The sequence below is a fragment of the Oncorhynchus mykiss genome, chromosome 22 (genome assembly GCF_057628025.1).
Source record: "Oncorhynchus mykiss isolate SJ-2025 chromosome 22, ASM5762802v1, whole genome shotgun sequence".
Taxonomy (NCBI): domain Eukaryota; kingdom Metazoa; phylum Chordata; class Actinopteri; order Salmoniformes; family Salmonidae; genus Oncorhynchus; species Oncorhynchus mykiss.
Genome location: NC_143043.1, coordinates 55,326,516 through 55,338,726, shown reverse-complemented (window position 1 = coordinate 55,338,726; position 12,211 = coordinate 55,326,516). Strand labels below are relative to the sequence as shown.

Genomic DNA, 12,211 nt, shown 5'->3' with positions numbered 1-12,211 from the left:
TCTCCTCTTCCTCCCAGGTTCACCCTCGCTCCTTTTTCTCCCAGGTTCACCCTCTCTCCTCTTCCTCCAGGTTCACCCTCTCTCCTCTTCCTCCCAGGTTCACCCTCTCTCCTCTTCCTCCAGGTTCACCCTCGCTCCTCTTCCTCCAGGTTCACCCTCACTCCTCTTCCTCCAGGTTCACCCTCGCTTCTCTTCCTCTCAGGTTCACCCTCTCTCCTCTTCCTCTACCCTCTCTCCTCTTCCTCCAAGTTCACCCTCTCTTCTCTTCCTCCCAGGTTCACCCTCTCTCCTCTTCCTCCCAGGTTCACCCTCTCTCCTCTTCCTCCCAGGTTCACCCTCTCTCCTCTTCCTCCCAGATTCACCCTCTCTCCTCTTCCTCCAAGGCTCACCCTCTCTCCTCTTCCTCCAAGGCTCACCCTCGCTCCTCTTCCTCCCAGGTTCACCCTCTCTCCTCTTCCTCCCAGGTCCACCGTCTCGTGCTGGTGGATAAAGATGACGTGGTGGGGGGGATCGTCTCGCTCTCTGACCTCCTCCAGGCCCTGGTCTTGACCCCGGCAGGTATTGATGCCCTTTTCTCTTAGCACCTGACTGTGGGTTGGGGGGTCCATCTATCACTACCCACCACCTCCCAGCCCCTCCCCAGCCCCAACCCCAGGTAAGCCCACTGGCTGTCGGTCGCCCTCTAGTCCTGTTCTGCCTTGCTAGTCCTGCCCTGTCCAGTCCTGCCTTGCCCTGTCCTTTCCTGCCTTGCCCTGTCTTGTCTCGCCTCCCCTCGCTTCCTCCTCTCCTCTACTCTCCCCTTCTCCCCTCTCCTCTCCCCTCTTCACCTCTCCTCTAGCCTCTCCTCTCCCCTCCCCTCCTTTCCCCTTTCCCCTCCCCTCCTTTCCCCTCCCCTCCTTTCCCCTCTCCCCTTCCCTCTCCCCTCCTCCCCTCTCCTCTAGCCTCTCCCCTCCCCTCCCCTCCTTTCCCCTCCTCCCCTTTCCTCTCGCCTCCCCCTCGCTTCCTCCCCTCCTTTCCTTCCCCCCCCCGCTTCCTCCCCTCTCCCCTCCTCCCCTCTCCTCTCCCCTCTTCATCTCTCCTCTAGCCTCTCCTCTCCCCTCCTCTCCCCTCCTTTCCACTCCCCTCTTCCCTCCTTTTCCCTTCTCCTCTCGCCTCATCCCCTCTTCTCCCCTACTCTCCTCCCTGCCACATCCTCTCCTCTCCCCTCCTTTCCACTCCCCTCTTCCCTCCTTTTCCCTTCTCCTCTCGCCTCATCCCCTCTTCTCCCCTCCTCTCCTCCCTGCCACCTCCTTTCCACTCCCCTCTTCCCTCCTTTTCCCTTCTCCTCTCGCCTCATCCCCTCTTCTCCCCTCCTCTCCTCCCTGCCACCTCCTCTCCTCTCCCCTCCTTTCCACTCCCCTCTTCCCTTCTCCTCTCGCCTCATCCCCTCTTCTCCCCTCCTCTCCTCCCTGCCACCTCCTCTCCTCTCCCCTCCTTTCCACTCCTCTCTTCCCTCCTTTTCCCTTCTCCTCTCGCCTCATCCCCTCTTCTACCCTCCTCTCCTCCCTGCCACCTCCTCTCCTCTCCCCTCCTTTCCACTCCCCTCCTCCCTTCTTTCTTCCCTGCTTGGCTTGTTGTCCTGTTGTCCGCCTGCTGCCCTGTCCACCTGCTGCCCTGTCCGCCTGCTGTCCTGTCCGCCTGCTGCCCTGTCCGACTGCTGCCCTGTCCGCCTGCTGCCCTGTCCGCCTGCTGCCCTGTCCGCCTGCTGCCCTGTCCACCTGCTGCCCTGTCCGCCTGCTGTCCTGTCCGCCTGCTGCCCTGTCCGCCTGCTGCCCTGTCCGCCTGCTGCCCTGTCCACCTGCTGCCCTGTCCGCCTGCTGCCCTGTCCAACTGCTGCCCTGTCCGCCTGCTGCCCTGTCCGCCTGCTGCCCTGTTCGCCTGCTGCCCTGTCCGCATGCTGTCCTGTTGGCCTGTGGGACAATTCTTTCAAACCCAAGAATCTACAGAACTTGATGATACTTGGTCAATCATTTTTCCAGCATCTGTCATCGACTCACTCTGCCTTGGCTCATCATGCTCCTCACTGTGGCCTGACCAGAGTAGAGGTCGAATGGGCGGTCTCTGACCAGAGTAGATGTCGAATGGGCGGTCTCTGACCAGACTAGAGGTCGAATGGGCGGCCTCTGACCAGACTAGAGGTCGAATGGGCGGTCTCTGACCAGACTAGAGGTCGAATGGGCGGCCTCTGACCAGACTCGAGGTCGAATGGGTGGTCTCTGACCAGAGTAGAGGTCGAATGGGCAGTCTCTGACCAGACTAGAGGTCGAATGGGCGGTCTCTGACCAGACTAGAGGTCGAATGGGCAGCCTCTGACCAGACTAGAGGTCGAATGGGCTGTCTCTGACCAGAGTAGAGGTCGAATGGGCGGCCTCTGACCAGAGTAGAGGTAGAATGGGCGGTGCAGCGGTCTCTGACCAAAGTAGAGGTAGAATGGGCGGTCTCTGACCAGAGTAGAGGTCGAATGGGCGGTCTCTGACCAGAGTAGAGGTCGTATGGGCGGTCTCTGACCAGAGTAGAGGTCGAATGGGCGGTCTCTGACCAGAGTAGAGGTCGAATGGGCGGTCTCTGACCAGAGTAGAGGTCGAAAAGGCGGTCTCTGACCAGAGTAGAGGTCGAATGGGCGGTCTCTGACCAGAGTAGAGGTAGAATGGGCGGTCTCTGACCAGAGTAGAGGTAGAATGGGCGGTGCAGCGGTCTCTGACCAAAGTAGAGGTAGAATGTGCGGTGCAGCGGTCTCTGACCAGAGTAGAGGTAGAATGGGCGGTCTCTGACCAGAGTAGAGGTAGAATGGGCGGTGCAGCGGTCTCTGTCTGTAGTAGAGGTAGAATTGGTGGTTCAGCGGTCTCTGTCTGTAGTAGAGGTAGAACGGGCGGTGCAGCGGTCTCTGTCTGTAGCAGAGGTAGAATTGGCGTTTCAGCGGTCTCTGTCTGTAGTAGAGGTAGAATGGGCGGTCTCTGACCAGAGTAGAGGTAGAATGGACAGTGCAGCGGTCTCTGACCAGAGTAGAGGTAGAATGGACGGTGCAGCGGTCTCTGTCTGTAGTAGAGGTAGAATGGGCGGTCTCTGACCAGAGTAGAGGTAGAATTGGCGGTTCAGCGGTCTCTGTCTGTAGTAGAGGTAGAATGGACGGTGCAGCGGTCTCTGTCTGTAGTAGAGGTAGTATGGGCAGTGCAGCGGTCTCTGACCAGAGTAGAGGTAGAATGGACGTTGCAGCGGTCTCTGACCAGAGTAGAGGTAGAATGGGCGGTGCAGCGGTCTCTGACCAGAGTAGAGGTAGAATGGGCTGTCTCTGTCTGGAGTAGAGGTAGAATGGGCGGTGCAGTGGTCTCTGACCAGACTAGAGGTAGAATGGACGGTGCAACGGTCTCTGTCTGTAGTAGAGGTAGAATGGGCGGTGCAGCGGTCTCTGACCAGAGTAGAGGTAGAATGGGCGGTGCAGCGGTCTCTGTCTGTAGTAGAGGTAGAATGGGCGGTGCAGCGGTCTCTGACCAGAGTAGAGGTAGAATGGGCGGTGCAGCGGTCTCTGACCAGAGTAGAGGTAGAATGGACGGTGCAGTGGTCTCTGTCTGGAGTAGAGGTAGAATGGGCGGTGCAGCGGTCTCTGTCTGTAGTAGAGGTAGAATGGGCGGTGCAGCGGTCTCTGTCTGGAGTAGAGGTAGAATGGGCGGTGCAGCGGTCTCTGTCTGGAGTAGAGGTAGAATGGGCGGTGCAGCGGTCTCTGTCTGTAGTAGAGGTAGAATGGGCGGTGCAGCGGTCTCTGTCTGTAGTAGAGGTAGAATGGGCGGTGCAGCGGTCTCTGTCTGTAGTAGAGGTAGAATGGACGGTGCAGCGATCTCTGTCTGTAGTAGAGGTAGAATGGGCGGTGCAGCGGTCTCTGTCTGTAGTAGAGGTAGAATGGGCAGTGCAGCGGTCTCTGACCAGAGTAGAGGTAGAATGGACGTTGCAGCGGTCTCTGACCAGAGTAGAGGTAGAATGGGCGGTGCAGCGGTCTCTGTCTGTAGTAGAGGTAGAATGGGCAGTGCAGCGGTCTCTGACCAGAGTAGAGGTAGAATGGGCGGTGCAGCGGTCTCTGTCTGTAGTAGAGGTAGAATGGGCAGTGCAGCGGTCTCTGACCAGAGTAGAGGTAGAATGGGCGGTGCAGCGGTCTCTGTCTGTAGTAGAGGTAGAATGGGCGGTGCAGCGGTCTCTGACCAGAGTAGAGGTAGAATGGGCGGTGCAGCGGTCTCTGTCTGTAGTAGAGGTAGAATGGGCAGTGCAGCGGTCTCTGACCAGAGTAGAGGTAGAATGGGCGGTGCAGCGGTCTCTGTCTGTAGTAGAGGTAGAATGGGCGGTGCAGCGGTCTCTGTCTGTAGTAGAGGTAGAATGGGCGGTGCAGCGGTCTCTGACCAGAGTAGAGGTAGAATGGGCGGTGCAGCGGTCTCTGACCAGAGTAGAGGTAGAATGGGCAGTGCAGCGGTCTCTGACCAGAGTAGAGGTAGAATGGGCGGTGCAGCGGTCTCTGACCAGAGTAGAGGTCGAATGGACGGTGCAACGGTCTCTGTCTGTAGTAGAGGTAGAATGGGCGGTGCAGCGGTCTCTGACCAGAGTAGAGGTAGAATGGGCTGTCTCTGTCTGGAGTAGAGGTAGAATGGGCGGTGCAGTGGTCTCTGACCAGACTAGAGGTAGAATGGACGGTGCAACGGTCTCTGTCTGTAGTAGAGGTAGAATGGGCGGTGCAGCGGTCTCTGACCAGAGTAGAGGTAGAATGGGTGGTGCAGCGGTCTCTGTCTGTAGTAGAGGTAGAATGGGCGGTGCAGCGGTCTCTGACCAGAGTAGAGGTAGAATGGACGGTGCAGCGGTCTCTGTCTGTAGTAGAGGTAGAATGGACGGTCTCTGACCAGAGTAGAGGTAGAATGGGCGGTGCAGCGGTCTCTGACCAGAGTAGAGGTAGAATGGGCGGTCTCTGACCAGAGTAGAGGTAGAATGGACGGTGCAGCGGTCTCTGACCAGAGTAGAGGTAGTATGGGCGGTGCAGCGGTCTCTGTCTGTAGTAGAGGTAGAATGGGCGGTGCAGCGGTCTCTGACCAGAGTAGAGGTAGAATGGGCGGTCTCTGACCAGAGTAGAGGTAGTATGGGCGGTGCAGCGGTCTCTGTCTGTAGTAGAGGTAGTATGGGCGGTGCAGCGGTCTCTGACCAGAGTAGAGGTAGAATGGGCGGTCTCTGACCAGAGTAGAGGTAGAATGGACGGTGCAGCGGTCTCTGACCAGAGTAGAGGTAGTATGGGCGGTGCAGCGGTCTCTGACCAGAGTAGAGGTAGAATGGGCGGTCTCTGACCAGAGTAGAGGTAGAATGGACGGTGCAGCGGTCTCTGACCAGAGTAGAGGTAGTATGGGCGGTGCAGCGGTCTCTGACCAGACTAGAGGTAGAATGGGCGGTGCAGCGGTCTCTGACCAGAGTAGAGGTAGTATGGGCGGTGCAGCGGTCTCTGTCTGTAGTAGAGGTAGAATGGACGGTGCAGCGGTCTCTGTCTGTAGTAGAGGTAGAATGGGCGGTGCAGCGGTCTCTGTCTGTAGTAGAGGTAGAATGGACGGTGCAGCGGTCTCTGACCAGAGTAGAGGTAGAATGGGCGGTCTCTGACCAGACTAGAGGTAGAATGGGCGGCGCAGCGGTCTCTGACCAGACTAGAGGTAGAATGGACAGTGCAGCGGTCTCTGACCAGAGTAGAGGTAGAATGGACGGTGCAGCGGTCTCTGTCTGTAGTAGAGGTAGAATGGGCGGTGCAGCGGTCTCTGTCTGTAGTAGAGGTAGAATGGACGGTCTCTGACCAGAGTAGAGGTAGAATGGGCGGTCTCTGACCAGAGTAGAGGTAGAATGGACGGTGCAGCGGTCTCTGACCAGAGTAGAGGTAGAATGGGCGGTGCAGCGGTCTCTGTCTGTAGTAGAGGTAGAATGGGCGGTCTCTGACCAGAGTAGAGGTAGAATGGACGGTGCAGCGGTCTCTGACCAGAGTAGAGGTAGAATGGGCGGTGCAGCGGTCTCTGACTGTAGTAGAGGTAGAATGGGCGGTCTCTGACCAGAGTAGAGGTAGAATGGGCGGTGCAGCGGTCTCTGACCAGAGTAGAGGTAGAATGGGCGGTGCAGCGGTCTCTGACTGTAGTAGAGGTAGAATGGGCGGCGCAGCGGTCTCTGACCAGAGTAGAGGTAGAATGGGCGGTCTCTGACCAGAGTAGAGGTAGAATGGGCGGTGCAGCGGTCTCTGACCAGAGTAGAGGTAGTATGGGCGGTGCAGCGGTCTCTGACCAGAGTAGAGGTAGTATGGGCGGTCTCTGACCAGAGTAGAGGTAGTATGGGCAGTGCAGCGGTCTCTGACCAGAGTAGAGGTAGTATGGGCGGTGCAGCGGTCTCTGTCTGTAGTAGAGGTAGAATGGGCGGTGCAGCGGTCTCTGTCTGTAGTAGAGGTAGAATGGGCGGTGCAGCGGTCTCTGACCAGAGTAGAGGTAGTATGGGCAGTGCAGCGGTCTCTGACCAGAGTAGAGGTAGAATGGGCGGTGCAGCGGTCTCTGACCAGAGTAGAGGTAGAATGGGCGGTCTCTGACCAGAGTAGAGGTAGAATGGGCGGTGCAGCGGTCTCTGACCAGAGTAGAGGTAGAATGGGCGGTGCAGCGGTCTCTGACCAGAGTAGAGGTAGAATGGGCGGTGCAGCGGTCTCTGTCTGTAGTAGAGGTAGAATGGGCGGTCTCTGACCAGAGTAGAGGTCGAATGGGCGGTGCAGCGGTCTCTGTCTGTAGTAGAGGTAGGATGGGCGGTGCAGCGGTCTCTGACCAGAGTAGAGGTAGAATGGGCGGTCTCTGACTGTAGTAGAGGTAGAATGGACGTTGCAGCGGTCTCTGACCAGAGTAGAGGTAGAATGGACGGTGCAGCGGTCTCTGACTGTAGTAGAGGTAGAATGGGCGGTGCAGCGGTCTCTGACCAGAGTAGAGGTAGAATGGGCGGTGCAGCGGTCTCTGTCTGTAGTAGAGGTAGAATGGGCGGTGCAGCGGTCTCTGACCAGAGTAGAGGTAGAATGGGCGGTGCAGCGGTCTCTGACCAGACTAGAGGTAGAATGGGCGGTGCAGCGGTCTCTGTCTGTAGTAGAGGTAGAATGGGCGGTGCAGCGGTCTCTGTCTTTAGTAGAGGTAGAATGGACGGTGCAGCGGTCTCTGACCAGAGTAGAGGTAGAATGGGCGGTCTCTGACCAGAGTAGAGGTAGAATGGGCGGTGCAGCGGTCTCTGTCTTTAGTAGAGGTAGAATGGGCGGTGCAGCGGTCTCTGTATGTAATAGAGGTAGAATGGGCGGTCTCTGTCTGTAGTAGAAGTAGAATGGGCGGTGCAGCGGTCTCTGACCAGAATAGAGGTAGAATGGACGGTGCAACGGTCTCTGTCTGTAGTAGAGGTAGAATGGGCGGTGCAGCGGTCTCTGACCAGAGTAGAGGTAGAATGGGCGGTGCAGCGGTCTCTGTCTTTAGTAGAGGTAGAATGGGCGGTCTCTGACCAGAGTAGAGATAGAATGGACGGTGCAGCGGTCTCTGTCTGTAGTAGAGGTAGAATGGGCGGTGCAGCGGTCTCTGACCAGAGTAGAGGTAGAATGGGCGGTGCAGCGGTCTCTGTCTTTAGTAGAGGTAGAATGGGCGGTCTCTGACCAGAGTAGAGATAGAATGGACGGTGCAGCGGTCTCTGTCTGTAGTAGAGGTAGAATGGGCGGTGCAGCGGTCTCTGTCTGTAGTAGAGGTAGAATGGGCGGTGCAGCGGTCTCTGTCTTTAGTAGAGGTAGAATGGGCGGTCTCTGACCAGAGTAGAGGTAGAATGGGCGGTGCAGCGGTCTCTGACCAGACTAGAGGTAGAATGGACGGTGCAGCGGTCTCTGTCTGTAGTAGAGGTAGAATGGGCGGTGCAGCGGTCTCTGACTGTAGTAGAGGTAGAATGGACGGTGCAGCGGTCTCTGTCTGTAATAGAGGTAGAATGGGCGGTGCAGCGGTCTCTGTCTGTAGTAGAGGTAGAATGGGCGGTGCAGCGGTCTCTGACTGTAGTAGAGGTAGAATGGACGGTCTCTGACCAGAGTAGAGGTAGAATGGGCGGTGCAGCGGTCTCTGACCAGAGTAGAGGTAAAATGGGCGGTGCAGCGGTCTCTGTCTGTAGTAGAGGTAGAATGGGCGGTGCAGCGGTCTCTGTCTGTACTAGAGGTAGAATGGGCGGTGCAGCGGTCTCTGTCTGTAGTAGAGGTAGAATGGGCGGTGCAGCGGTCTCTGACCAGAGTAGAGGTAGAATGGGCGGTCTCTGACCAGAGTAGAGGTAGAATGGGCGGTCTCTGACCAGAGTAGATGTAGAATGGACGGTGCAGAGGTCTCTGACCAGACTAGAGGTCGAATGGGCGGTGCAGCGGTCTCTGTCTGTAGTAGAGGTAGAATGGGCGGTGCAGCGGTCTCTGTCTGTAGTAGAGGTAGAATGGGCGGCGCAGCGGTCTCTGTCTGTAGTAGAGGTAGAATGGGCGGTGCAGCGGTCTCTGTCTGTAGTAGAGGTAGAATGGGCGGTCTCTGACCAGAGTAGAGGTAGAATGGACGGTGCAGCGGTCTCTGACCAGAGTAGAGGTAGAATGGGCGGTGCAGCGGTCTCTGACTGTAGTAGAGGTAGAATGGGCGGTCTCTGACCAGAGTAGAGGTAGAATGGGCGGTCTCTGACCAGAGTAGAGGTAGAATGGGCGGTGCAGCGGTCTCTGACCAGAGTAGAGGTAGAATGGGCGGTGCAGCGGTCTCTGACCAGAGTAGAGGTAGAATGGGCGGTGCAGCGGTCTCTGTCTGTAGTAGAGGTAGAATGGGCGGTCTCTGACCAGAGTAGAGGTCGAATGGGCGGTGCAGCGGTCTCTGTCTGTAGTAGAGGTAGGATGGGCGGTGCAGCGGTCTCTGACCAGAGTAGAGGTAGAATGGGCGGTCTCTGACTGTAGTAGAGGTAGAATGGACGGTGCAGCGGTCTCTGACCAGAGTAGAGGTAGAATGGACGGTGCAGCGGTCTCTGTCTGTAGTAGAGGTAGAATGGGCGGTGCAGCGGTCTCTGACCAGAGTAGAGGTAGAATGGGCGGTGCAGCGGTCTCTGACCAGACTAGAGGTAGAATGGGCGGTGCAGCGGTCTCTGACCAGAGTAGAGGTAAAATGGGCGGTGCAGCGGTCTCTGTCTGTAGTAGAGGTAGAATGGGCGGTGCAGCGGTCTCTGTCTGTAGTAGAGGTAGAATGGGCGGTGCAGCGGTCTCTGTCTGTAGTAGAGGTAGAATGGGCGGTGCAGCGGTCTCTGACCAGAGTAGAGGTAGAATGGGCGGTGCAGCGGTCTCTGACCAGACTAGAGGTAGAATGGGCGGTCTCTGACCAGAGTAGAGGTAGAATGGGCGGTCTCTGACCAGAGTAGATGTAGAATGGACGGTGCAGAGGTCTCTGACCAGACTAGAGGTCGAATGGGCGGTGCAGCGGTCTCTGTCTGTAGTAGAGGTAGAATGGGCGGTGCAGCGGTCTCTGTCTGTAGTAGAGGTAGAATGGGCGGCGCAGCGGTCTCTGTCTGTAGTAGAGGTAGAATGGGCGGTGCAGCGGTCTCTGTCTGTAGTAGAGGTAGAATGGGCGGTCTCTGACCAGAGTAGAGGTAGAATGGACGGTGCAGCGGTCTCTGACCAGAGTAGAGGTAGAATGGGCGGTGCAGCGGTCTCTGACTGTAGTAGAGGTAGAATGGGCGGTCTCTGACCAGAGTAGAGGTAGAATGGGCGGTGCAGCGGTCTCTGACTGTAGTAGAGGTAGAATGTGCGGCGCAGCGGTCTCTGACAAGAGTAGAGGTAGAATGGGCGGTCTCTGACCAGAGTAGAGGTAGAATGGGCGGTGCAGCGGTCTCTGACCAGAGTAGAGGTAGAATGGGCGGTCTCTGACCAGAGTAGAGGTAGTATGGGCAGTGCAGCGGTCTCTGACCAGAGTAGAGGTAGTATGGGCGGTGCAGCGGTCTCTGTCTGTAGTAGAGGTAGAATGGGTGGTGCAGCGGTCTCTGTCTGTAGTAGAGGTAGAATGGGCGGTGCAGCGGTCTCTGACCAGAGTAGAGGTAGTATGGGCAGTGCAGCGGTCTCTGACCAGAGTAGAGGTAGAATGGGCGGTGCAGCGGTCTCTGACCAGAGTAGAGGTAGAATGGGCGGTCTCTGACCAGAGTAGAGGTAGAATGGGCGGTGCAGCGGTCTCTGACCAGAGTAGAGGTAGAATGGGCGGTGCAGCGGTCTCTGACCAGAGTAGAGGTAGAATGGGCGGTGCAGCGGTCTCTGTCTGTAGTAGAGGTAGAATGGGCGGTCTCTGACCAGAGTAGAGGTCGAATGGGCGGTGCAGCGGTCTCTGACCAGAGTAGAGGTAGAATGGGCGGTCTCTGACTGTAGTAGAGGTAGAATGGACGGTGCAGCGGTCTCTGACCAGAGTAGAGGTAAAATGGGCGGTGCAGCGGTCTCTGTCTGTAGTAGAGGTAGAATGGGCGGTGCAGCGGTCTCTGTCTGTAGTAGAGGTAGAATGGGCGGTGCAGCGGTCTCTGTCTGTAGTAGAGGTAGAATGGGCGGTGCAGCGGTCTCTGACCAGAGTAGAGGTAGAATGGGCGGTGCAGCGGTCTCTGACCAGACTAGAGGTAGAATGGGCGGTCTCTGACCAGAGTAGAGGTAGAATGGGCGGTCTCTGACCAGAGTAGATGTAGAATGGACGGTGCAGAGGTCTCTGACCAGACTAGAGGTCGAATGGGCGGTGCAGCGGTCTCTGTCTGTAGTAGAGGTAGAATGGGCGGTGCAGCGGTCTCTGTCTGTAGTAGAGGTAGAATGGGCGGCGCAGCGGTCTCTGTCTGTAGTAGAGGTAGAATGGGCGGTGCAGCGGTCTCTGTCTGTAGTAGAGGTAGAATGGGCGGTCTCTGACCAGAGTAGAGGTAGAATGGACGGTGCAGCGGTCTCTGACCAGAGTAGAGGTAGAATGGGCGGTGCAGCGGTCTCTGACTGTAGTAGAGGTAGAATGGGCGGTCTCTGACCAGAGTAGAGGTAGAATGGGCGGTGCAGCGGTCTCTGACTGTAGTAGAGGTAGAATGTGCGGCGCAGCGGTCTCTGACAAGAGTAGAGGTAGAATGGGCGGTCTCTGACCAGAGTAGAGGTAGAATGGGCGGTGCAGCGGTCTCTGACCAGAGTAGAGGTAGAATGGGCGGTCTCTGACCAGAGTAGAGGTAGTATGGGCAGTGCAGCGGTCTCTGACCAGAGTAGAGGTAGTATGGGCGGTGCAGCGGTCTCTGTCTGTAGTAGAGGTAGAATGGGCGGTGCAGCGGTCTCTGTCTGTAGTAGAGGTAGAATGGGCGGTGCAGCGGTCTCTGACCAGAGTAGAGGTAGTATGGGCAGTGCAGCGGTCTCTGACCAGAGTAGAGGTAGAATGGGCGGTGCAGCGGTCTCTGACCAGAGTAGAGGTAGAATGGGCGGTCTCTGACCAGAGTAGAGGTAGAATGGGCGGTGCAGCGGTCTCTGACCAGAGTAGAGGTAGAATGGGCGGTGCAGCGGTCTCTGACCAGAGTAGAGGTAGAATGGGCGGTGCAGCGGTCTCTGTCTGTAGTAGAGGTAGAATGGGCGGTCTCTGACCAGAGTAGAGGTCGAATGGGCGGTGCAGCGGTCTCTGACCAGAGTAGAGGTAGAATGGGCGGTCTCTGACTGTAGTAGAGGTAGAATGGACGGTGCAGTGGTCTCTGACCAGAGTAGAGGTAGAATGGACGGTGCAGCGGTCTCTGACTGTAGTAGAGGTAGAATGGGCGGTGCAGCGTTCTCTGACCAGAGTAGAGGTAGAATGGGCGGTGCAGCGGTCTCTGTCTGTAGTAGAGGTAGAATGGGCGGTGCAGCGGTCTCTGACCAGAGTAGAGGTAGAATGGGCGGTGCAGCGGTCTCTGACCAGAGTAGAGGTAGAATGGGCGGTCTCTGACCAGAGTAGAGGTAGAATGGGCGGTGCAGCGGTCTCTGACCAGAGTAGAGGTAGAATGGGCGGTGCAGCGGTCTCTGACCAGAGTAGAGGTAGAATGGGCGGTGCAGCGGTCTCTGTCTGTAGTAGAGGTAGAATGGGCGGTCTCTGACCAGAGTAGAGGTCGAATGGGCGGTGCAGCGGTCTCTGTCTGTAGTAGAGGTAGGATGGGCGGTGCA

At 57.3% G+C, this 12,211-nt stretch overlaps 1 protein-coding gene across 4 annotated transcripts in view; it reads left to right on the top strand.

Moving 5' to 3' along the window:
* prkag3b (protein kinase, AMP-activated, gamma 3b non-catalytic subunit) overlaps positions 1 to 12,211 on the top strand; it is a 36,868-nt gene that overhangs the window by 10,582 nt on the left and 14,075 nt on the right. For 2 of the 4 annotated variants that reach the window (XM_090216456.1, XM_090216455.1), the window contains exon 12: positions 465 to 655. In XM_090216456.1, coding sequence (XP_090072582.1) covers positions 465 to 581 — 117 coding nt within the window. In that variant the 3' untranslated portion in view covers positions 582 to 655. The remainder of the gene's footprint in view (positions 1 to 464; positions 656 to 12,211) is intronic. The other 2 variants (XM_036959479.2, XM_036959480.2) reach the window with 1 other exon arrangement.